Source organism: Crinia signifera, chromosome 3, assembly GCF_055691185.1.
Source record: "Crinia signifera chromosome 3, ASM5569118v1, whole genome shotgun sequence".
NCBI lineage: Eukaryota > Metazoa > Chordata > Amphibia > Anura > Myobatrachidae > Crinia > Crinia signifera.
The window spans coordinates 236,465,919-236,493,542 of NC_139219.1; the positions used below are offsets into that span (position 1 = coordinate 236,465,919).

Consider the following 27,624-nt stretch of genomic DNA (forward strand, 5'->3'; position numbering starts at 1 on the left):
CGTTCACTTGCATGAATAGTACATATATGTGTTCTAGATTGCTATACAGTATGTAGGAATGAAACAATGTTTGCATTTAGAAGCATGCGGTTACAGTAGAGGTTAGAATGTCAATGAAATAGACTGGTATGGTGTAACATTTTATCATTGAGCTAGAATGTACTTGCACCTCTGCACAAAGGACACACAGTTCATTATATATTGCCTTCTAGCTGTAAGAGTTTCAGAACAAGACAAGACGCCTGCAATTGTAACACTCTGTACTTATTTGTGCAGTTTCCCTTAAAAAGGGGAACATATCTTTTGTGTCATTTATTAGAAACCTGACATTTATTTTGTGTAATTCACTCAGAAATTATGATCTAGCGTGCAAAAGCTTAAAATAATAGTCAGACTACGGTCTTCCACAGTGTACCTGTCCACTCACACAGATAATGAAGCCCTTCTGTCTGCTAAAGTAATCTTCATCTGATAGCAGTTTATCACTTTACTAAGAGCCAGTGACATCAGTGAGACATAGGGGGTTATTCTAGTTCACTCTTACTGACAAATTCCTTCTTAGATGGACAAAACCATGTGCACTGCAGGTGGGGCAGATGTTATTTGTGCAGAGAGAGTCAGATTTGTGTTGAGTTTTACTTCAAAGTGAGATCTATATTGCAGTGTAAAAATAAAGCAGCCAGTATTTACCCTGCACAGAAACAAAATAACTCACCCAAATCTATATCTCTCTGCACATTTTACATCCCCCCCCCCCCTGTAGTACACATGGTTTTGTCCATCTAAGAAGGATTTTGTCAGAAAGAGTGAACTAGAATAAGGCCCATAGGCCCTTATTTACAATGTTTTTCTCAAAATGGGCAAAACCATGTGCACTGCCATTGGGGCAGATGTAACATGTGCAAAGAGAGTTAGATTTGTGTGAGTTATTTTTTTGCTGTACAGGGTAAATACTGGCTGCATTATTTTTACACTGCAATTTAGATTTCAGTTTCAACACACCCCACCCAAATTTAACTCTCTCTGCACGTTACATCTGCCCCACCTGCAGTGCACATGGTTTTTCCCATTTTGAGAACAAATTTGTACTGCGATCAGATCTGAATAAGGGCCATACTGTAGGCACTAGTAACATAAAGGAGGCGAATCTCCATAATATTGATAGAATGTGTTGTTAGGGTTTAGTGGTTCATAAATGGCGCCTTTACTGTGTGAAGATGACAGGTATGTTTCAGATGCTTTAATTTAATGTCAGCTATATTTACCACTGTGTTGCAGGTTTTAATGCAGCATTTGAATTAACACAATCACCAATGTAGACGATGTGACTTGATCATTAAAGGACAGTCAACCATCATTATGCTTGTTATTTGTAAACTGTGCTCCAGCATTTTAATTCGTAATACATAAGTCACTGATGTTGGACCAATTAAATAATTAGCTGCAAATATCACATTATTATATCTGCTGGTTATTATAGTAAATACAGTAAATACACACTGTTTTTAACAATTAACTACTCACGGCAGTAAAGTTCTGTCTACTACTTGTATTCATGTTTTATAATTATTGAGCCCTAATTTGGCCCATGGTTTAATGTTTATACTATGCAAATTATAAACCCTCAACACACAAAATACTAAGAAAAAATGAAGTGAAAGGAGAACGGTAGTCTTCCCCAGGCCGATGGGATAAATAATCCAGGCCTGCCCTCCTTCTTCATTAATTTGCCACTACATTAACACATATGCATTGACATTCAGATTCATGAGATGCTTGAGAAAAGCAAAGAGTTGCTGGGCTTTCTGTAGGTTTTGCTTACTTGACAGTCCACCTTTTACTTACGTGTTTTTCCCAAGCTCCCATCTGCATGACATTCACAGACTGTGCTTGTGACAAGCAAACAGCTTAACAGCACCTGGGTGCTCAAGTAGCTTTTGTCCAGCCGTAGAAATCACATTTACTATTGGCAAAGTTACAAACATACAAGTAATTGTAACAACATTGTACTCACTTCCCCTATTATTTTGTATATATTCTGTACATCAGATTCCCATAAATTTCTTGTTGGCTTGGCATGAGTATCCTGTATTTTTGTAAAGTTAGTAAGACCATCTGCCTGAGTAAACAACACATAAAGATGTCTCAGCTGTCACATGACCGATAGATAGCCAATGAATGCGCTTTTATGTTGCAGATTAAAAAGAATCTCCTCAGTCTTGTAGAATATCACAACAAAGTCACGAAGCCAGCAATGTGTGATCACTGTGGCTCTTCTTGTGACTTTCTGAAGAGAAAGCGATTAACTATAATCCTTAATTGTTTAATAGCTAAGTACCTAAAATAAAAATGTCATCTGGAAATGCTGCTTTAACTCGCTGCAACCTTGTGTGTAAAATGGCATGGGAATATTCTGTACCTGTATTTCTAGCATGTTGTAAGCTTACACTGGCCTAGAAAGGATGTAATATGTTTCCATATACACGTTGTATTGCAGCTACACTTGGAGATCCTGCGCACAATTAAGCAAAAGCATGAATCACTGAATAAGTATGTCATGTGCAGGTGTAATGAAGTGCTCTTCATCATACAGACAATCGATGGAGATATCCATGGGGAACTTTCCTTGGAAAATCTAATGTCTTCTTACTCTAGTAGAAGAACGGAAACAAGCTTATAACATTATAGTTAAACTAGAACCTGCTGATATAATGCAATGAATCGGTGCCACTGTTCCTCCTCTGTATGGCAACTGAAACAAATACTTTGTATTACACTTAAATCACTCTCTTCATTGCAAAACCAGTGTTTCTGACAAAGAACGCATTAGATTTATCAATGACAATGGTAAATGCTTTGCTGTTTCTCCCCATATGTACAATTGAAATATACTGTATTTATGTATAGTGATGTGGAGGCTCTGATTTACTCTGATTTCAAAGCAGGATCCTATTGGCTATCAACTGTCAACAACTGACATGTGATTTGGGATAGCCAATAAGATCCTATTGGCTATCAACTGTCAACAACTGACATGTGATTTGGGATAGCCAATAAGATCCTGCTTTATAACCAGAGTAAATCAGAACCTGCACATCTCTATTTATGTATGAAATGCTTAGAAATCATACTTTAGAAGGGTTATGGCATGAACTAATGACAGTGATATGGTGACTTGGTTATATTTTGAATTGCCCAAATTTCAAGACAAAACAAAAGACAAAAATGTGTGTACACTAACAACTAACTGGCGAGTAGGAAAGTGTAATGTAGCATCTTCGTTATGCCTTTATCTGGAACAATATATGACATCCCAATGCAGCAACAGTTAAAAAAATGAATAAATAAAGAAAGAAAATAAATTAATAGATATATAAAGTATTATAGGTTTACTTGCTGAATCCACCAGTAAGAAAAGGTTGTATATAACTGAAGAGATTGCAATCTAGTCGCTCTGACCTATGCAGTGTCTCTGCACTACTTCCATTCCGTTCTCTATTCCCGAGTGATGTTTAATTGAAAAGCTGTATTCCTGCACAACAGTGTCTGCATGCACATCCTGATAGGGAAGATGGACAGGGTAGTTTGTGTAATTATAACAGTTCATTTAAGCTCAGAAATAACTTAGGCTTCATGTGAATTAAAGCACAACAGATATATTAAACTTTCAAAAACTTCAGATGTAGAATTGATTCACTCCCAAAACTTCCTACCCAGTTACTGCCCTGTACCCCCGTCTTACCATTGTGTTTTATTATTCCCACTTTTAAATCCAATCTGTATGAATAAAGGAATATAGTACAACACACTCTAGCTACAATTTGTGAGAGATTTATTTATGCTGGCCGGCATGTGTAGTACAGGACATATACTCCAGCACTCATAACTGTACTCATGCAAACAATATAAGAAGGAAATAAAATAAAAAGTAACATTTGATTGTAAATTTCATCAAAAACCTGTCATGTAGAACAAATGAAGGACAACGTCCCGTTCCTGTCGGTCTTATTCAGAATGCACTACTTATACTATTGCATGAAGATTTTTGAATGAGGCACTTTGGCTAGGAAATCACCTGGCACAGCAATCATTTATTGAACGGAAGGGATTGGCTGGGGCTTCTGTGTTTCTAAGAAGCTATCTAGGTTTAGAATCTCCCTGGTGATAAAAGCAGTCCAACAAATATCGATCTAGTTTAACATCTCATATGCGTACCTGGTAGATCACAGCTTCTGACCTTCAGACTCAAAGTCTCTGGTCTTCTGTTCCTAATCCACATCATGTGTTTCACTGACGTTCTGCTCTTAGTTTCACTTATTCTGTTTTAAGCCTCATACACAATACTAGAGGATATAGTGAAAGATATCATTCAGAAACTGTGTACACTTAATATCGTTAACGATGCACGCTCCCCCGCATCGTTATTGATGACTGATGTCTACTGAACATGCAGGTCAATTTGGCTATATAACCAAAAGACCTGCATGATCAGTGGGTCCCGATGATGTCACTGAGGCCAGTATCATCCGGCCACCGATATGGTTAACTGTATCGGCTGCTCTCAGGTCAGCAAGTATGTATGGGACTACAATTCAAAACCAACAGCCCTTACCAGCTGGTGTCACATGATCATAACTGGCATTTGGTGGGATACAGGAGGCTTGCACTTGTGAAAATGGTGGCCAGTGGAAGATACTCCAAGGAGCCAGAATACCTGCTTCAGAGTTGCACCAAGTCTGCTCTGAGGAAGGATCTCCTGTTTTAGCACCTCAGTCCGAGCCTATATATACAGTAGTATAACACTTTAAGCATCTGTGGGAGACTGAGGGGGCTTAGACTAAAGCATCTAAAACAAAAAGTGATATTGCCAATAGCAAACAGATTCTGTCTATAATGTTATAGATTACAATAGAAAAATTATAGCTATTATCTGATTGGTTGCAATGCCAATGGCAACATCTTGTTTGTTTTACTAAATCCATCCCAGGGTCTTAAGCATCTCCACTTTGGGCTTGGTGTGTGTAACTTGACAGCAAAGGGGCATTGACAGGTAGGATAAGTATGACGTGTGCCTGCTGTGGACACATAGATGCAATTACAACCTACTGTATTCAGAGCTGTGCTTTTGGAGAGATCCATCTAATTTCAAGAAGATATCTTGCACCAAGGATAGGACTAGTACAATTCCACTCTAATAAATAATAGTCATGATGGCTACTTTGATACGTGGATGTACAGTAGGGGTGGTGGGGTTGTATACTTGCAGACAATTCTGAATACAGTACAATAATTAACCTGGGTTAATTGTAAGAGCGCCTTTATATGGGTCGTTTTCTAAGAAGCAGCTGCTCCCGGGGGCGGTCAGTTCCCCAATAATAAACAAGTAAAAAACAAAGATGGAGCAGCGCTAAAACACAATAAGGAGTGAATGCATCAAATTAAAAAGGATAACAATTTAATAACATGATAAAATACATTAAACAACACAATTGTTTAAAATAAGGGGGACCTGTTAGGATTGGGGCGACCTGTGGAGTAATCAATAGTCACCAATGGGGGATTGATATAACCTGCGTGGATAGATTCTGGCGTCCAATTGCAGAGTAAGTCCATTAGATGGTATCCTGAATGTCCTAATGGTCTCCTGGTTCCAGACCCGTTGGCAAATGATGTTTTGTAGCCAGCCCGGGGGGACCTATGATGTGGAAGTCCAATAGGTCAGGTAGTTGGAAACGGTGTAGTAACTCTGATGATAAATTGAGGATAAGATCCAAAGTGAGCAGGTGGTCAACTTCCTCTCCAACTGGTGATAGATGTTATTTCTCCAGTGTCAGGTCCAGCAATACCAACGCGTTTCGCTGTGTTCACTCACAGCTTTTTCAAGGTGTGATTCTGAATACAGGAGGATAATCTTTAATCCCAAACAAACAATGCGGTCACATATGCATCAAGCCAGTGGCATATATATATAATGGGTGCAAGCTGTGCGATGCACACAGGCCCTTGAATCAAGGGGCTTACACTGTACATTGCGAATTGCAGTAAGAAAATCTATTGGAAAATGTCCACCACACCATACCCTGGACACCTGTACTGCCAGGTAATGAGAAGGGTGCCAGGATGGAGACTGCACATAGTTCCCCTTATGTCCTAATACACCCCTGCATTAAATCATATACAACTCTGGATCAGGACTGATGTCTTCACTGGGTAGAAAGCAAGTAAAAGGAACAGAAAGCACATACTGTATACTCACTAATATGCTTTTACTCTATTAAAAACGCATGTATCTGACATAACTTTATATGGGCCTTAATTCTACTTTGCCTCATGACGTTACCTCATCTACACCAGCTTATCCATTCTGGCCAGTTGTTCTAGAGAATATTGATATTTCTAATAAACTAGATTTTAAAAAGTATTGAAAACCTTGTCATACATAGCATGTTGAGAATGTCCAAGATTGCTCAATTGTAATTTTCACCAATTTAAGAGACATTAAGCTACTGTATTGTGCTATATTAAGGCCACTACTCTATAGCGCCTTGACCTATTGGAGATAAAGCACTATATAAATAAAGATATTTTTAATATTATTATTATTTCAACTGAATCTCTTGTACCAAATAACCATAAACCAAATGTAGAACCTCTCAAAGCTGAATAACATCCGATATTTTTATGTCTTGTGGAAAAACAAGTGTGGAAAAGTAATCCTAACCTATGCAATTTACACCATTAACAATACCACTGCCATTAGGTCACTTTGGTTAAAACTGGGGCGTAGTGGGATTGTCTTTTGGAGTTTTCTGACAAGATCACGTTTTCCTGACACAAGTCATTGTTGATTTCACCATTGTAGGGGAAAAGCTCTAGGGCTGCAGATAAGGCTGTTGCTATGGTGATGAAGGAGATACCGAGGCAGTCGTCTGCAGAGGAAAAGCCCCTCCTCACATCACAGGTGGGCTGTACCAGGATATCGAGAAACTGACACATGCTACTGGCTCTTTAAAAGAAAATTAAAATACAAATATACCATTGTGTTTACAGCAATATTACATTGCATTTATATTTGTCTTTATTTTTTATTGATGTCTCTGTGTGTTATCCGTTAGCATTTGAACATTCGTAATGTCATATCCAATAGTGACATTTAAATCAATTGAATGAACCAAACTATGCATGTGTCAGTTTTGGAGTTCAGTGCTTTATTTCATTTCTATGTGTGATTATTCAATGTCATTGCTGTATGATGATGATACAGTATTTCTATATTTGTGTGTATGTATCATTGTATATATGGACCCCCTTTTTTAAATTACATTTTGTGGTAGCTGTGTGACCTAATGTTCCAAATGTTCAAAGTGTAGTAGTGAGAAGACTTAGCGTAGTATTTTTAGTCCCTAAAAGTAATTAATTGGTATTTCTAGTTTGTAACCTACATTGTGCTCTTCTTAAACTATATAAATTGCAATGTAACTATGCATGTAATCAAACTCTCCAGGCTGGCAAACAGACAACAGTAAACATAATCCATTTATAGGTGTATTTGTATAACTTAAATAAAAATATAATAAAGGGAGTATTCAATTAACTGTGGTAAATTACCGCAGCTAATGGATCCCCCGAGGGCTGTCCATTTAGCCTTAACAAGTCAATACTTATTGGGCATTATTCTTAAGCAGAATCCCCAGTAACCAGTCCTATCAGCGAGTTTATTCCATAACACATGGGTCCATGAACTTATCCAATGTGTTATGGCTCAAAATCTGGTAATTTACCGCTCTGTAAAATCAGGTTATAATTGGATAGCCCTAAATTATCATTGGCCTTAAAATCGTGATATTAACCTTTTCCTGTGCGGTAAATTATCGTCAGCAATAGGATACTGCCAAAAGTACATGTATATACTGTATTTTACTGTTATGAAATAAATATTTTCATCGTTCTGCCCATATAGTGCAACAGAATATGCAAGTCTGGAAATATGTCTGAAAACCTTTTCTTTTATGCATCCTGACAAAATGGGGGTGATTTTTCAGGGGGACACACCTGTCAAAACAGCCACATCTCTTTATTTGGAACTGGCTGAGCATTCTTCTAAATTTAAAAATATGTTCTGTGTACAGTATGTGCAATACAATGAAGGTGCACATAGTGTCTGATGTGAATGTGACAGGAGTGTCATGTGTGTATGTAATGCTCCGTGCAATTCTGAGTTGTGCGTACAGAGAAGGAAAGCCTGCGTCTGACAGATCTCTTGCCCCTAGTAGTAGGCTGGTGCATTCGCTGACAGTTATGATGAAGATTGTGTCTGCACATGCTAGAACAGTAGGCAGATAGATTTGCGCTTTCAGATGTATTTACTTTGCAGGGGCATTGCATTAGTATATGAAAGTAAGTACAATGCAGTGCAATTTCAAACTGCAAATGAAAGGGGCGTTCTCATTTAGGAAAATATCACAGTGGGCATGGCAAGGTAAATGCGGGCTATTTAGCGTATAACTGCAGAGTAAATATTCCTGTTTCAGATAAATCTTTTGCACCAAGTAAACACTTGTGCAAGTGCATAATGATGATATGATGAGTTTGAAAACCAAGGGGTATGCAATTAGCCACGGGGTTTAATATAATTGCCGGCAACAATCCCCAGGGCATGGGGAAAGGCTTTTAATTTAAATAGCTTTTTTTTCCCATGCCAAAAAATTATGACCACACAAAAAATTTTTGATTGAGCTGTTACTTTTCCCAAGGCGTGACCGGATTATCTAGGTTAGTTTGTGACTTTGGGGACTCGTGTGTAGGGTATTTAATGCTAATTGAATACCTCCAGTGCCAGCTAAATGAATAACCCCCTAAGTGTACAGATTGCAGCACACAAGAAACACATTAACAAATTCAGTGATAGAAGAGGAAAGTGTTCATCCATATCTACAATATGTATCTCTGTGCTTGTCTGAACAATGGGAAGATGATCACAAATGTAATAAGGATAAAGGCAGAATTTGTTTTTATTAAGCAATTATCCTCAATCCACTGGCTCCAATTCTACTCAATCCTCCACACGTTTACTGTCTCAGTCCCATAAATGTGTTAGTTCAATGGCCAGGAAGTATTTAAGTGGCACAGTCAATTAGCCATGGGGCTTACCGGAGACTTGTTGCAGTGTCTGCAACTATTCAATTGCAGCCCGTGGTAAGCTTGGTTGTGGAATAGATCTACACCGTCTAGATTGCTAGTGAATAGGTTGACATCATATGGTTGACATGTATTTGGTAAAAATATAAAAAGAGGACTGATAAAAGGTCAACAGGTACAGAAGGTTGACAGGATCAAAAGGTCTACATGATAATGGTCTACACAAAAATAGGCAACAATTTGTTTGTCCACATCTCGTACACTTCATGTTCTGTGACCTCCACCAGTACAAAAGTAGAACCTCATGGACTTGCTCTGCTCACCACATTTCAGGCAAGGTGGTTTCTATTCCCAATAATAGTCTGTGTGAATAGTAAATAAAGCAAATGGGAAAACATGTGAAATACCCCAAAAGGTGTCAAACCATTGTCATGTTGACCTTTTGCACCTGTCAATCCTAAACTGTTGACCTTTCACCTGTCAAACTTTTGTACCTGCTGACCATATGGTGTCAACTGTTTGACTGCTTACTATGGGTTCCCTTCCTACCATCCTGAGGTGTGAACAGAAATTTGCAGTAAGAGTCAAATGTTGCTCTAGCAGCGGCCACCACAAGTCAATGTTAAATCAATGGCTCCTGCCCCTCAGCTTACAAACCATAGCCTATAGACTTGGTCTACCACAGGAGGAAACGGTATTAAAATTGAATAGCTCTGGGCATTAGAGCTCAAGCAAATCTTCCTGCAATAAGCCCCATGGCTATTTGAATATGCCCTTAAATGTAACCATCACCCAATGCATTTAAGCTTATTATACAACCTGGTACAGACAAGGGGTGTTAGTACTATAAGTACAGTTGGGAATATATTCTTGGCTTAACCATTAAGAAAAACAAGACCACGTTACTGACTTTTATGATACTCAAATTACATTCAATCAATGCAGTAATATTGTAATGGCAATATATATCTTCTGTAGTATGTCATGAGATATATGAAGTGTAGTGAATGCAAATACTGTACAAACAAGTCATACAAAACATGTACTGTACTTTGCATTTATATACTGTATATTATCTGTTGTCAGAACATATGATATGTCCACAAACAGGCTATTAAACAATTAAAAGCAGAAAGGGGTGAGGCGAATTAAACAGAAGATTTCCTAAGTGGCTTTGCAAGCCACGTCTTGTTACCCATCCATGTCAGACATTTGAATTGAATGTTCCCGAGTACTTTTCTATGTTTAGTCTCATGTTTCCCAGCAAATGTAATGTATAACTCTGAGCAGAATGTGATGTCAGCAGCCTGTGAGGAACTGTCTGCCTTCAGCATGTGTCTCTCAGCCTGCTCTAATTGCAGATAATGGGATCTTGAAGTTTGTGTGCAGTGCAGGTAGTTATTAAATAGACTGTATGACATAATCATCTTAAATGTATCAGTAGAGAAATAGACTTAGACAGTTTACATAGGCATTTGTTCTGCCTCTATACAACTGCAAGCTATAAATAGTATGTTATTTCTGGGAATATCTTGTTGCCGACCACAGAGAGATGAAGTATGGAAATGCATTCTATTTTGACTAATTGCTCCAACATTGCTCTTTGGAGCCTAACACACATAGATTGATCAAGATAGAATGCATTTGATACTGAAGTTCAGTGACGAGCGGCGGTGGCTGTGAACAGAGAGGCACTGTCACATCCACCATCGCACCCCCCTATGCGGCTCCCGACATCCGGCCCGCCTCGGCGGCCACCGCCGATTAGTCCCTGGCACCCCCTCTTCCCCCTCCGGCACTACCTTCCCTGACTGCACATGCCTGTTACAGGGACCTGGTGCAAAAGATCCCTCTGAAGACAGTCAGGTAGTACTATGTGTACACACATCTCTACATAGTCTGCAGTTCCATTAAAATGCCCTCTGTGAACTTTGCCTATCTGCAAACTCCACAATACCACCATTTATTTATGAAGTTTCTTATATAGCGCATACATATTTCGCACCATTACAACAATTCACCACCAATGGACATATGACTAATTTCTGTAGAATTCTGCTTTAATTGTACTTGTAAACGCTCAACTCCCAAGCATGCACAGTGCAAAAACACAGTTAAAGGTCGTTTTTGATCAACTATGTATCAACCCCAAAGGCCACAGAGGCCTTAGCCTGGAATAGCAGATTTTGCATTCTGAAAAATGCCATGTCTTCTTTATCTTAACAAAGTTTTCTTTATAAAACTCAGTTACTGTGCAGCCTACAAACTCAATGGGTAATAGCTTTTTCAAACAGGAGGGAATTAGAAACCAGGCACATTCTGTACATTTTGTGTTATTGGGCCAAAGTCATTCAGAATGGTTGTCACATAACCAATTTTGTGTAATTACTGTCCCAGGATGTCAATGAGCCAATTAGTCGCACATGCAGGTGGTCACTCTGTTACCAGCAGAGCCAATTTCCTTTCATTGTAATCCATTGTAATTTGTGGGATATAATATTTATAAATAAGATTTCAAATTTGTGTATGAGTAAAAGCAGCTACTCCAACTAGGCCCTCCAGTGAGGCCGAAAGCAACCACAGGCCCGGGTACTTGGGAACCTGGCTGAATCCAAGGGTATCCCCCTTCAAAATAAATGAAAAAAATACTGGCACCATGTGCTGCACAGTGGGAATTGGCGACTGTACAGGGGGATACAGGGGCCATACAGGGAATATTGTCCCCCACAGCAGCTGACCTGGGCCTCTCAAACAAGCCCAGGTCTGAATAGTTACTACCTACCTACAAGTGGTTGTGGGCCCAGGTGCAAAAATATAATTTAGGCCCCCTCCTCCACCCTCATTGCTGGTTTGGGCAGCAGTGGACCTCTTAATTCTCGAAGGCCTTTGTGCAATGCACCTCCTGCACCAATGGTAGTTCAGCCTCTGCTCTCTCGCACGTTTGGCCTGTTTCTAAGCCCTAGCCTAATGTGTCTAATGCTAAATTTGCACCTGGTTTTTAGATATTCAGAAAGGAAATTATACTAAACAGAGTGGTAATACAACATTCATAGTCTATGTGCTATCCCCATTAATTAATCATTCTCTTAATTATAAATAGAAATTAAAATAGCACTTAAAGATGCAGACATTAGGGTGTATTTAACCTGTGCCACTATTTCCACCGGTGGAAATAGCGGCACTCGCCTATTCAATGCTGTCATTACAGGCGGTCAGATCTGACTTTTTTAAAATTTGGATCTGTTTTGTCAGTAACGGCCATGGTTTGTTGAATTAACGTCCGCTTTTCATCAATCCTTGGCATTGGAACATTGAATTCCGACTGTCGAGTTACTGTCGGATCAGAGGAGAATGGCCTAGGAATCCAACTGTCGGGGCGTTGCGACAGTCGAAATCCCAGATTGAATACACCCCATAGAGCTACAGTATTATTCTACACTGTGCCGGTATTAGTCTTTGGATGCACATCTGGCATCTGCTCATACTATACAGAAACGTACAGTATAGAAAGCAATTCATTTGTTTTACAAGTTCATAAAGTTGTTTCGTATCCCTGCTCTGTAAAACATTCATGAACTGCCAGCAGGACCGCTCAGCTAAATTGTCATTTCATTTTTAATTTTCATTTCTCAAATGAAATAGATGTGGCTGTTCTGCTCTCTGAGCTACAAGTGCTCTCTCTCCATTTTTTAGAGGTACTTGCTTGAAGATTAATGCATTTCTATTATTGTATAAAAGTGGAGAACTGAAAGAATTAATTTTAAATTGGAATAAAAATAAAACTATTTTAAAGTAACACCAAATCACAAAACTTTATTATAGCATTGATGTTTCAGATGGTACTATGAAAAAAACATGATTATATTATTAACCCTTTGAGTACCAACATCTCTGTGACAGATGTGCAAAATATCCGCTAAAAATGCCAGCTTCGCTCACATTTGTTATATAAATTCAAATAAAAAATGTGCAAAAAAATAAAGATTCTATTTCCTATATACTGTAAACATCACTGGTCATTATGATATATAAAAATGTTTGCTTGGTAATTTTCACACCAATTTTGACAAATTAACTTGTCACGCAAAGGGTTAATTATTGATTATTAGATATACTTTTCATGTAACAAAAAATTGCTTAATGCTCAATTAACTTTTTTCTTACGATTAGTTTAGTATTCCATATCATTTTTGTTGTTTTGCTTACATTAATTATGTAGCTTATTTATTGATTTATTTTGAACAATGCCATGTAGAAAAAAAGACTGCAAAAAATTGTTTTGTTAATGTGAATTTAAGCATTTAATATTAAGCTCACAGATAGTAAATAGATCAGTTTATTTAAGAATATTATGATATTATTAATACAGGTTGAGTATCCCGTATCCAAAATGCTCGGGACCAGGAGAATTTTGGATAACGGATTATTCCGTATTTCGGAATATTTTAATATTTCAATGATGTATTTTGAAGTATCTTGCATTTATGCTGTATAAACACATAATATACACACAAATATATTTTATTACCACATAAAATACACACAAACATATTTTAATTGTTCAAAAAACAAGGTTTCAAAACGTGAAACAAAATGTGTGTACTATCTCAGCACTGAATTTGAATGCCAAGCAATCATTGTCTTGCACATATATAGTGCCAGTTACATATCATGTCCCCAGTGATGCTGTTACATATGTCCCCAGTGAGTTTTTAGCAAAAAAAAAATTTTTTTTCACTTTCTGGAATGTCCGTATTTCGGAATAATTCGGATAACGGATATTCGGATACGGGATACTCGACCTGTATTGAAGGTGTTTTTAATACACCTATGGTAATATAAACCAGCCCCACTTGTTTATGCTGTATACAATAGTTTTATGGTGATTCTACCACCTTATTTGATGTACTGCTCGTTTAGCTGTCAATTAGGCTGCAGTTTTCATTCATCTGTATTCTAGACGACCAGAGAAGCCAAAGTGGAAGTATAAGGGTCGTTTCATGGAACTCACATTTAAATGCACAACACGAAAAAATTAAGCTGAAATTCAACATTTTAAAAATATACATGGGGTAGCAAGTCATAATTATTGCATAGAAGTGGAAAAATTGTATACTCTTTGCAGTTAAATTGAATTGCTTACGTGCGTGACATAGTAACTGAGGGGACCAATATATTTATTTAAACCTGCAAATATTTTTCCAATATGATGGTATAGTATATACTTACAAGACCCAAAACGTATGATCAATACGCAAAAAAACCTGAATATTAGCCAAACTATACTTAAAATCTATTTAGACATTTCTGTCCAATGGCTATGATACAAATTACTCAACCGTAAAGATATATACCATATTTCATCAGGTGATGGTGGCCATTATAATTTCAGGTAACAAAAATACATGGAAATAAACATCCACATCAACTAATTTCATAAATGTTCAATGTTTACACACACAAGAAATTGATATGCAATAAATAAATAGATTTTCAAATATTACACAAAATACTATGATCTTTCTGTAGCATAAATATGTTAAAAGTTAGCGGTTATGTGAGATTATAAATATTAAATATTTTTTAAATATTGTGTCCTATATTTCATGGAATGATCAATATCAGTGAACTCCTATGCAGTACAAATATTTTAATTAACATACCATTTTTGGGTTCTCATTTTGGCATTTCTTATAAATTGTAATAAAACAGCATTTTTAAATAACAATCTCACACATATCAAGTCCACTTGATCATATGTGTCAGAAAATAAAGTGACTGGGTGACCCCTAGTGTGGCTTTCAATTTATTTGCCCTCAGAACTGCATAAAGCAATAGTGTTCCTCAATGAGTTGTATGAGCAGCCAGATCTGTACACCTTGACTACCTACAGTATGTTTGTAGTTGAAATCACCGGTGGCTGCAGTGCCAACCATGGAGTGCAGGTGGGGGACCGGTAAGCACAAAAATACATACGTGCTTTCATGTATGTAATATGTGCTGGATGGTTCCCCAGGGACCACCAGTGCGAAGTGCATCAGGAACCAGCAGAAAACCTTTTAACACTGCCAAGCCCGCCCCAGGACTCCTGCAAAACCAGCTGCAAAATGCTTACTGATCTGGTAATATTACATTATAGTCCCCTTACAGCAGGCATGTCCAAAGTCAGGCCCGGGGGCCAATTGCGGCCCCTGCTGTCATTTCAAGTGGCCCGCAGCCTCCAGCAGGATGCGGGCAGAGCATCAGATGTGGGAAGCACAGCACAGGACACTAAAGGTGGGGCCCCGGCGTGCATGCCTTTACCTTGCTGTCTGCTGCGGTGTGGAGGTGCCGGCCGCCACAGTCAGATGTGTTTGGCGTCCTACCCCTGCTGCTGCAATTGTATATCACCCTACTCCACAATCACAGTGACAGCAGTGTTTGGGGAGGGGGCAGCAAGGGGGAAGCTTGCTCCCATAACATGCAGAGCGGAGGAGGGCAGCAGCGGGAGCCCAAGCATCTCCTGTCCTTGCGATGCCTGCTTTGCCTCTCCTTCCTCTGGCTCACACAAGGGGCTGGGAAACATACAGAGAAGGGAGGGGGCAGAGCGGGGAACATACAGTGAAGGAGGGTCAGGCTGGGAGACATACAGTGAATGGGGGCAGAGTGGGGTACATAGTGAATGGGGGTCATACAGTGAAGGAGGTTCAGGCTTGGGGACATACAATGAATGGAGGCACTGATGGACATTAAGAGAAGGGAGGCAGGCTGGGTGCATTAAGAGAAGGGGGGCAGGCTGTATGTTCCCACTCTGAATGGGTGCAGAGTGGGAAACATACAGTGAATGGGGGAAATACAGTGAAGTAGTAGTAGTAGTAGTACGTTTATTTATGAAGGGGCAGGCTGGGGGACATACAGTGAATGGGGGAAGAGTGGGGGACCATTCTGATGTGATTAATGATTCAAAGAATGTCAGGCTGAATGGTTGGCCCCCACACATTTACACTTCACCAAATCTGGCTCTTGTCACAAAAAGTTTGGACACCCCTGCCTTACAGAATGCATTGCATTGGGTGTGTATGTAAAATTGGCAACATATCATTTAAGAGTTTTATTCCGAATATGCAAATATACGTGTACATCCCCTTTAAAAAATAGACCATTTTTAGCAAAAAGTCATTAAAATGGAAATGTTACTGTAATACTGCTTTCACATCGCAAAATGCAGGGTCGCACCGGGACTTTGAAATGGTTCAGTCCTGGCGCAATCCTGCATTTTGGGATGTTCACATCCCCTCAGCAAACCGGCATTATTGCCCGTTCGCTGACGTCATCCAGGGGCACAGCGGATTTGGCGTGTCATTGGGGGCAGGGGAGGAGGCAGCGCTTAGAGCTGGCGCTGCTCCAAACGCTGCCTCCTCCATAGTGTGAACAGGAAAAGGGCCGCTTGACCCATTTAACCTGTTCACACTACACGGCAATGATCCGGTAAGAACTCTGCTTTTTTACTGGTTCTTATTGCCGTGTTGCTACCCGCTTGCTGGACCCGGTAACCCCTTTCACTAATTACCAGGTCGAACCGTCAAGAAACCGGCTTGTACCCCGTAATTAGTTACGATGTGAAAGGGGTATACAGTATGTAACACACAATTGCTTTTGTTCTGCCCTTCCATAAAGAGAAATATGTACATGAAACACAAGGAGCTAATTAACTAGTAGCCAATACATTTTTTTACATTATCATTTTTGTGCAATGTGATAATAGTTTGATTTGCTGCACACATACATTTGTTTTACATTTGGATTATTTTTACATAAAGAATCATTTGTGTTTCAATTTATAATGTATGTATATATTTAGCCTAACAATTCTACAGACAAATATACACTTGCCAAAAGTCCAATGAACTGTTAAACCTTGTGGCGTTTACTCCAAGCATAAGCTACATGATAAGTGACAACATTTAATAAAGCGGACCTTTACTCCCACACAAATGTTCTCCTTCCAGGCCTTAGAGTTATTTTCTTACAAAATCATGTTGCTCAATCATATTACCATGGACGCAAAGAATGTGTTGGGCAAATAGTTTAAATTCCACAAGACCTTTGAATGCAATATTTTGTTTACCACTGACAAAAAATGGGATGTGAGGTTAAAAAGTAATTATCTGTCATCTTATTTTTACTGGCCAATGTATAAAACTAAGACTTAAAACTGGATTTAATGAGTAAATATAAAGATTTAATCAGAACAGAATAAATTCTTAAAAAATCTTAGTAATATTGTGAATTTTTTTTCTTGCTGTAATCCTTACTCTTACCCTCTGCCTAACCCTCCTGCAGCCTAACCCCCCACCTGTGGCCTAATCTGACCTCTCCTACTTACAGCCGAACCCTCCTGCGGCATAATCCACCCCTCCCACAGCCTAACCCACCCCTCCTGTAGTCTATCCCTATCCTACCCCTCCTGCAGCCTATCCCTATCCTACCCCTCCTGCAGCCTATCCCTATCCTACCCCTCCTGCAGCCTATCCCTATCCTACCCCTCCTGTAGCCTATCCCTATCCTACCCCTCCTGCAGCCTATCCCTATCCTACCCCTCCTGTAGCCTATCCCTATCCTACCCCTCCTGTAGTCTATCCCTATCATACCCCTCCTGCAGCCTATCCCTATCATACCCCTCCTGCAGCCTATCCCTATCCTACCCCTCCTGTAGCCTATCCCTATCCTACCCCTCCTGCAGCCTATCCCTATCCTACCTCTCCTGCAGCCTATCCCTATCCTACCTCTCCTGCAGCCTATCCCTATCCTACCCCTCCTGCAGCCTATCCCTATCCTACCCCTCCTACAGCCAGGAAACGGTCATCTGTCAGACCAGACTTAGGTCGACAGTCATTAGGTCGACCCCGGAAGGTCGACTGTCCCCAAGGTCGACAGGGTTAAAGGTCAACATGGCTCAAGGTCGACATGGTTTTAGGTCGACAGTCATTAGGTCAACAGTCATTAGGTCGACATGAGTTTTTCACTGTTTTTTTGAGCCGACATGTGCCGACAGGCGGTATTTCATGCCCTACCATCCACTAGGGCGTGGTGGGAGAATAAAATAGTGTGCCCGAAGCATTGCGAGCGAAGCGAGCGATGCGCGGGGCTGCGGTTCGACTCCAACTGTGTCCATGTCGACTGTGTCGACATTCGGGTCAAAAAACATTGAAAAACTCATGTCGACCTAATGAATGTCAACCTAAAACCATGTCGACATTGGTCCATGTCGACCTTAAGTCATGTCGACCTTGAGCCATGTCGACCTTGGGGACAGTCGACCTTCCGGGGTCGACCTAATGACTGTAGACCTAAGTCTGTTCTGACAGATGTACCGCTTCCATACAGCCTAACCCTCCTGTCCTGCAGCCTACCCTGACCCTCTTCTCCCATAGCCAAACCCTCCCCTTCCATTAGCTAGCTTAACCTCCCTCCCATTGCTTAACCCAAACCCCCTTCCCAAACAGCAGCCTTTCCCTTGCCCACCCCTCCCGCAGCATAATCCTAAACCCCCCCGACCACACACATACACACACCCGTGGCATATCCTGACCCCCTCCTACCTATAGCCTAACCATTCCTGCAGCCTATTCCTAACACTCCCCTCCTGCAGCCTAGCCCTAACCCACCCCTCCTGCAGCATAACCCTAACCCACCCCTCCTGCAGCCTAACCCTTCCCTCCTGCAGCCTAACCCTAACCTCCTGCAGCCTAACCCTAACCCTTCCCTCCTACAGCCTATCCCTAACACTCCCATGGCATAGCCCTAACTGCCCTCCCATTGCTTAACCCAAACCCCCTTCCCTACCCGCAGCCTAACCCTGACCCTCCTCTACCGGCAGCCTAACCGTATCCCTCCCTTTTTGCAGCATAACCTACCTCAACATATCCCTAACCTTAATACTTACTGTGGGAATGAGTCAGGAATCAGACAGACAGCTGTTGTCGGTGTTGTGACCATCGTCATCCCTTCTGTTGGGATGCTGACTACATCAAATTTGCAATATTAATCTACTAAAGTGTGCCTACTGATCATAAAATTAGTTATACCCTCTCACTTGTTTTTCCTTCTATTACATATGCTGTACTTGCTCACATACTGCAGGCTTGGGGAAACTATAGGGTCCACAAATGGCTATAGTGGGCTAAACCAAATACATATAATTGAAATATGACATAGATCAGCATAATGTATCTTCTATTTACTGTTATTTCCTAATCTGATTTATATATTATATTTCCCCTTACTACATCCCCAGCTTCATTTCTGTCCATCTCCTTTCCCCTACACTTTTCCACTTATTCCTGCCTCACCTCTAACCTGGTAACCACCTATCATGCTGGACTCCCAGACCGCCCTCCACCCTATCAGAGCCACTGCAGAAGCATCCAATGGATGCTTCATGCAGGCATCCTGCAGCCTGCACCTTTCAATTATTAATTTAAACAATATGTTCAGGTAATACTAAATTATAATGCCCAGGGTGTAATATATTAATAGTATGTGAAATTGTGAGATATGCAGAAGAAATGGTTGGCTAAGTTGGTCAGTTCTGGACACACATTTCCACTGAGAAATCGCCTAACTTGGAGAGGTTATAGTTTCTGAAAAGTGGTGCAACATTTCCTTTATTCTTAGCGCCAACGTTCCTGTGCTCTGGCAGAGCCTGACAATGGTGACATATTGATCCATTTGGATTTCTTTGCCAAAAACGTGACTAAAGAGTTTCTCTCTTCTGCAGTGTTTCTTACATTGGCTGACCCTCAGCTGTCTCATGTGACATTCCTCTGCTCTGGCACATTTCTTGACATTGCCGATTTGCTACTTAGATATAACTTAAATGTCTCACTTAGATAGTGAGCATCAGTTCTAAAAATATCCTGCCATACGAACACCTTCAGTCCATGTTTTCAATCTGTCATGTCTCTCGGAAAGCATCATTACATACTTTTGAGTTTTAATCGAGATAAAATCTTGCCATTATGGTTAAGGACACATTCTTGTCTGGTTTTCAGAAGCCTATAGAACAGGATATTCTATCTAACAAATATACGATATACGCAATAATACAATGTTCCTAAATCATAAATGAATTCATTATAATCTAATATTCCCCTGTCCCTTCCTTATTGGAAGGGGTGCTTGATATTAAGATAAATGTGTTTATGCAGACATTGGGCAGGATGTACTGAAAAAATTTCTGGGTTTTTACAGAATTTTGCAATGCACTAAAGCCCCTCCCAGTGCCAGGGGCAAAAGCAGGATTTTCAGAAGGGGGTTTCTAGAGGGGCGGAGTAAAGCACGGCGATGGACACTTAGGTGACCCAGTATATGCCGGGTCAGTTAAAGTATTACAGATAGACCAAATGTGTATAGATAATAATAAAAAAAATATTATATATATATATATATATATATATATACACACATACATACATACATACATATATATATACATACAATACCCAATATATATGTAGGAGAAAAACCAAAAAGGCGCACAATGAGCATAAATGTAAAAAACACTTACTGTTATAAATGCTGACATACATGGAAGTTTAAAACAGCAGGTATGCTTAGAATTATAAAACAATAGACAGAAAGTAGATGGCGCAAAGAGGACACTATAACTACTTTAGATAGTTAAAAATCAATATATATTTATTAATACAATTTTTAACACTTTTAAAAGTGAAGGCACCGGCCGGTGAGACTAAATAAAACACAATTTATCACATATAAAAAAATATACACATTCAAAGCACCATTAGCTATGCTTTTAGTTTTTTATCACAAAGGAATATATTTGGTACTGTAGATAATTACTAGCAGCAATGGAATGAATGATTAACCCCTTGCATGTCTAACCAAGCCAAGAGTCTTTAATTCATCTTTTTTCTTTACACTTATCCAGACAAAAAACTGGACAGATAGTCAGATTGCTGCTAGTAATTATCTACCAAATATATTCCTTTGTGATAAAAAACTAAAACCATAGCTAATGGTGCTTTGAATGTGTATATTTTTTTATATGTGATAAATTGTGTTTTATTTAGTCTCACTTTTAAAAGTGTTAAAAATTGTATCAATAAATATATATTGATTTTTAACTATCTAAACTAGTTATAGTGTCCTCTTTGCGCCGTCTACTTTGTGTCTATGGTTTTTTCTTTAAAGAGGGGTTGAGTATCCCCTCTAGACGGCAGCAGGGACAAAATATTTCCTGCGCTTTGCTATATATTACGTTTAGAATTATAAAAACCCAGGCGGCAGGAGTGGAACTTCTCACAGGCAGGTGTGAGAACTTCTGTGCAAGCAGCCAGAGCCTGGAAGCCGGGACCGGAAAGATGGACGTCCGCAGCGTCAAAGGAAGAGTCTGCGTCACTCAGGAGAAACACCCCAACTAGTTTCGTCAGACTCTTCCTTTGACGCTGCTGACATCCATCTGTCCGATCCCGGCTTCCAGGCTCTGGCTGCTTGCACGCTGTGCACCTGCATGTGAGAAGTTCCACTCCTGCCACCCAGGTTTTTATAATTCTAAGCATACCTGCCGTTTTAAACTTCCATGTATGTGAGCATTTATAACAGTAAAAGTGTTTCTGGTTTTTTTCCTACATGTTCCCTATATTGAGGCATTGGTGAGCCTCTATCCAGAGATTGAGCAGCACTGCATGATTCTGTGGATACACATGGACAGATTTGTATTCTAATTGGACATTGCACAACCTTGGAATATTTTGTATGTATAAATATATATATGTGTATGTGTATATATATATATATATATATACACACACACACACACACACACACACACATACACACACACACACACACAACACAATTGTGGTGTGGCGCCTAAATGTCCATAAAGCGAATGATCCGCTGCCAAGTGAAGCAAGAGGAGACTATAAGTCCAATTTCTTATTTATTGAAGTAGATCTTGTTGTCACAGATAACATATGTACATGAGTTCCAACGCGTTTCGTCTATAACGACTTCATCAGGGGAACATAGCAATGCAAATATCTGGTTTTAATACACTTATGACAATCGATACATAAAACAATTCTAAAATTATACAGAGTTATAAAATTTAAAAAAAATTATAATGATATAATTTTAGAATTGTTTTATGTATTTATTGTCATAAGTGTATTAAAACCAGATATTTGCATTTGTAGATGTATTGCTATGGTCCCCTGATGAAGTCGTTATAGACGAAACGCGTTGGGACTCATGTACATATGTTATCTGTGACAACAAGATCTACTTCAATAAATAAGAAATTGGACTTATCGTCTCCTCTTGCTTCACTTGGCAGCGGATCATTCACTTTATGGACATTTAGGCGCCACACCACAATTGTGTTGTATACTATCTGTTTTGGTCCCTTAACCCTCTGGGGACACTGTGGTGAGGCAGCTAATCTTATTTGGTTATAATTGACCTATAATTTCAGCGCGTGGTGGATTATTGGGTATTGTATGTATATATATATATATATATATATATATATATATATATACACACACACACAGGGGCGTCAACAGCAGTGTAGACCCCTGGGCCCCTACCGATCCTCCAGCGGTAGGGGTGGGGGAAGCTTTGATGTCCCGTGGGTGGTAGGGGGTGTTATATCAACCTTTCCTGCACAGATGGTGGGAGATGGGGTGGGAGAAGGGGGCATTGGGCTGAATGAAGGGGCCCTGATACATAACTTCCAGGGTGGTAGAGGATGTTTAATATGCAGAGGAGGGGTGTATAGTGGAGTGGGCTTATTATTCATAATTTTCTGGTGGGAGGACAGCTTGCTTGATTGCAGATATCTCCAGTTCCCGGAAATATATTTCTTAGTTTTTAATGGAATTAAAAACTAGAGAATCCCACCTATAAAATGGTTTTAGGGGAACAGTGTTCAGGAGCCAGAGCAATCTGCCAACGAAAATATGAAACAACATACCCGGTGTGTGGAGCTGGATCAGTAACCAGCGGCTGGAAGGCTGATATCTCTGGTTCTGGGAACAGTAGAAACAAGCTACTAGTGTCCATCAAAGGGGGAGAATCCCAGCTTTTGGAATTTACCCTCAGAAAAACAGAACCTGAAAATATCTGACTGGGAAGAGCAATTAACATGCTTACAAGGGGACCACTGGTTTGAAGTCAGATATCTGCAGTTCCCAAGTTCCGATTTTTAAAATTCTTGTACCCATGGAAAGAGGGGACCCTCAGCTTTCAATCCTGGGGGGGGGTTCTGGGTACTCAGAAACCCCCCTGCATGTGCCATTGGTTGCAGATTCGCTGCGGGAGCCTATGGGCTTCTTTTTGCATCACTGCTATGTGGGGAATTCGATACGGTTCCCTCCCAGCATACCCTGCGGTCACCAGCATCTCTGAGGGACTTTCCAGTTATAAATGTCCAAGCAGCAGTCAGTATCGCAAAGGACAGCTCTTATCGGGAGAGCTGCCCTTTTGCGCTGCTCAATGCCTATGCTAGTACATATGTGATGAGCATCGGTGCGTTGGGTTCTGCTTGGTACATCCTGCCCAATGCCTTTAAGTAATAATACAGTAGGTTTGCATTTATTATTTTACTAGTTACCATTCCTTAAACTGACAGAACTTCATAACAGTAATATCAGTGTCGTGGTTGTGTGTGCCCAAAGGGAGCAGCACTTGAATTGCTCTGTTGACCACCATCTAGTGGTTTCTGGGGCTCAAAACACTTAAATTGCCCCATAGGGTTGAGGAGCAGCATTAACCTTTTATTATATAGGATATAGTTACAGAGTTATATAGCTACATAGTAGATAAGGCCGAATAAAGACTTTCGTCCATCTAGTTCAGCCTAGGTTTTAATAGATTATCCCTTGTTGTATAGTATGTTTTGAATTTTTTTTAAATAGATTATGATTGTTATTTGTACCCATGGATGTTTTTAACCAATAAATGTTTATCCAATCTTATTTTAAATGTATTTATTGTGTCTGCCGACACCACTTCTCCAGGAAGAGAGTTCCAAAGTTTGACTGCTCTGACCGTAAACAAAATCTTTTTTCTTCTAATCTAAACTCGTGCCCTCGTGTCCAAGATTCCTTTCAAACAGTAAAACGGGTGTTTGACAGTTCCTTATATCGGCCCCTGATAAATTGGTACATGTTGAGCATGTCCCCCTTAAACGTCTCTTCTCTAATGTAAATAGTCCCAAATTGCTTAATCTCTCCTCATACTTTAAATTCTCCATTTCCCTAATTATCTTTGTTGCTATTCTTTGGATTTTTTCTAATTTTATAATGTCCTTTTTATAGTGTGGGGCCCAGAATTGTACTCCATATTCAAGGTGAGGTCTAACCAATGCTTTGTACAGTGGCATAATTACTTTTGAGTCCCTAGCTTCCATGCCCCTTTTAATACATACTAGAATTATGTTGGCCTTTTTTGTGGCTATGTGACATTGTGCACTACACATAGCAACATGATTTTCACATACTTTACATACTTCACATACTTCCTTCTTTAAGTGCAGATGGTCCTACAGCCAAAGGCCACTAACCCTATATAACAGCCATGTTCAGAGTTAAAGGTTAAGCCAGATGCTTGCATGTCATAGCACTTATACAACTGTTAACGTCAGGGCTACTTGCAGTTAGGAAGAAGCAGAACAACTTATGGATGTAAATATGTGTGAATCCTACTATCTACATCAGTGATTCTTAAAATGGGTCCTCTGGACCCTAATCAGTTCATGGTTTCCAGGTCACCTGGCAGGTGAGCTGTGTATCACCAACTGTCACATTTTAAAAATCCACAGGTAATTTGGAAAACATGAACTGTGTGGGATCCTGAGGACCAAGTTTTTTTTAAATCTATCTAATAAAAGTGACTGCTAATAAATGGGCATCATGTTGGCATGCAGTGACAGTTGGGATAAACCACTCCCACCAGTGTCATAGATGCAAAGGAGAGAGTAGACAGTAGGGGAGGGAGGATGAAGTGTGGAGAGGCCAGAGAACTAGAGGGAAGAGAGGTGATGAGAAAGAGTTTGGGGAAGACAGGATCGGAGGTTGTTGGAAACAAAGAGAAAAAAAATCAAATAAAAGCCAGGAAATGTTGGCTTCCCTTCTCTTCATTGTCTTATATTTCCACACATTTTATTACTATACCCTTTTAACCCCTTGTCTATTCCCCCTTTTGCCTTAGAACTCTATATTATTATGTTGAGTATGATAAGGATCCCCACACATTTGTTCATACAGTATTTAAGCCCCTGACCAATCACCAATTAAAGCCCCTGACCAATCACTTTGGGTGTGCTATTTAGGAAGTGGGCCTGCCTATCATATCTGCTGAGGTAAACTCCAATTTATTTTTCCTTTACTTATTCTTTAATACTGATTAGTTTGCTGGTCTCATATTAGCTATAAATCACTCAGTGTAGACATCCAGGATGCAATTCCCAATACATCGCAACGGAATGAAGAATATTCCTTTTTTTATTAGGACATCCCATAACATGCAGGACACAGAACAGGAGACGTGTTCCTTTCAGGCACAGATCAATTTTTATCTTCAGGTGTTTGCAGTCAGTGATTACTCTGAGCCTTGTTCATTATTTTATTTTAGTTATTTTTCTTTTCAATTTCCAGCTGGTGAATGAACAACAAGAGAGCAGGCCTCTTCTCAGCCCATCTATTGATGACTTTCTGTGCGAAACCAAATCAGAAGCAAAGGCCAGGCCAGTAACTTCAAATACAGCAGGTAATTGTATACTGTAATCAACACTTGTCTCCAGGATAGAGTCATCTATTTTGGCAGCCTTTACTCCTGTCCATCTGAGAGGAGGGGGGGGGGGGGGGGGGGGGGGGGGCTTGTACAAAATGGGAATCATGAGTTTTAAAGAAAAATCTTTATGCTTGGCTGAATGACAGCAATTATGTGTAAATTGACAAAACATAGTGTTTCAATCTATATTCTACAAAAAGTAAAGTAAACCTACAGTAGATGGATTTTAGTCTCAGTTTTTTTTGTATTTCCAACTGAAGCTTCAGAAATAAGGCAAGAATCCTCATGAAATGTAATGCAGTCTATTCTGAATCCAGGGAAAAATAAATGATTTAGCAAGTTTCTAGCAATTAGTATAGCTGAATTCCAAGTATAGACAAAGCATTGAAACCCGAGTTCAGGGGGGCGTGGCCTGACGGGAACTCAGGAAGCAGCACTTTCTCTAATAACCCCTGTCCTCACACTTCCTATGTTATCTCCTTCATTTCTCTTTTTGGGCCAGATTTTCTAAGCTTCAAAAGTGATAAAATGGAGATAGATAATCAACCAAATCAACCAATCAGCTCCTGCCTGACATTTTTCAAACACAGTCTGTGACATGGCAGGTAGGAGCTGATTGACTGGCTGTTTATCACTCTCCATTTTATCACTTTTGAAGCTTAGAGAATCTGGCTGTTTGACTGCACATGCATACTGCCAGTTGTATGCACGCGTGAGGCCGTGCTGCGATGAAAGTCTGGTACTTTTTTAATTGCTAGCCTTCACAAGTTTCAATGGCATTTGGGTTGTGTTAACCAGCCATTTTCTGGGAGTTTTAGGGAAAATGCGGGCTTGACCAGATGTTTGGAAGGACAGTGTGTATGGTCAGCTCCGGAAACAATGACAGCTGCCGAGTAAGTCCAGGGCCATGCACAGACTGAACACACTGGGAAAATCATTAGATGGTGAGCCGTGTTAAGACATTCTCAGACTTGCAAATGGCAGGATTTCACTCTGGTGGGGTGATGCATACCTGATCACTGGGCTCCTCAACCTAGCAGCCCAGTGATCAGGTCTGAATCAGACCCATTAGCTTCTGCAATGCATGGTTTGGAGCAAACATTATGGCTATGATAAATATAAAGGCCTTCTTTACACTGATGATTCCAAGGGAAAACTAGCTAATACCCTAAGAAAGCAATGTACATTTAGTAATCACAATTTAAAAAATAAGTTATAACAGACATTTTGGGCATAGTTGCCTACCCTCCTGCATTCTGCAGGAGACTCCCTGATATAGCAGCAATCTCCCTCTCTCCCCCATTAGTCTAGCAATCTCCCTCATTTCACCTAGCCCACATTACACTGTTACATTTTTGGGGAAAAAGGGAATTTGAGATAGATACAGTTACATTGAATCATCAGCACCATTTCCCAGCACTTTAGCAAGTACAGTATCTCTTACTAACTGCTTTGGGACTCATCTACATGTTGATATAAGTCATACTAAAAGATTCCTGTCAGATGTGGCAGTACACACCCACGCTTCTAGGTGCCACAATCTCTTTTCACAATCTCTCCATATATGGAACTAGACACGCCCTTTGGATGGAGCATGACACGCCACCTCAATGGGGCACTGTGCAAAATTCTACCACCAACTATAATCTTCCTAAAACAATTTTTCAGAAGTAGGCAAGCATGATG

At 39.9% G+C, this 27,624-nt stretch overlaps 1 protein-coding gene across 5 annotated transcripts in view; it reads left to right on the top strand.

Annotated features, from left to right (window-relative positions):
* PEX5L (peroxisomal biogenesis factor 5 like) overlaps window positions 1–27,624 on the top strand; it is a 254,186-nt gene that overhangs the window by 167,030 nt on the left and 59,532 nt on the right. For 3 of the 5 annotated variants that reach the window (XM_083177698.1, XM_083177695.1, XM_083177696.1), the window contains 2 exons: window positions 6,863–6,961; window positions 25,803–25,914. In XM_083177698.1, the coding sequence (XP_083033824.1) occupies window positions 6,863–6,961; window positions 25,803–25,914 (211 nt within the window). The remainder of the gene's footprint in view (window positions 1–6,862; window positions 6,962–25,802; window positions 25,915–27,624) is intronic. The other 2 variants (XM_083177699.1, XM_083177697.1) reach the window with 1 other exon arrangement.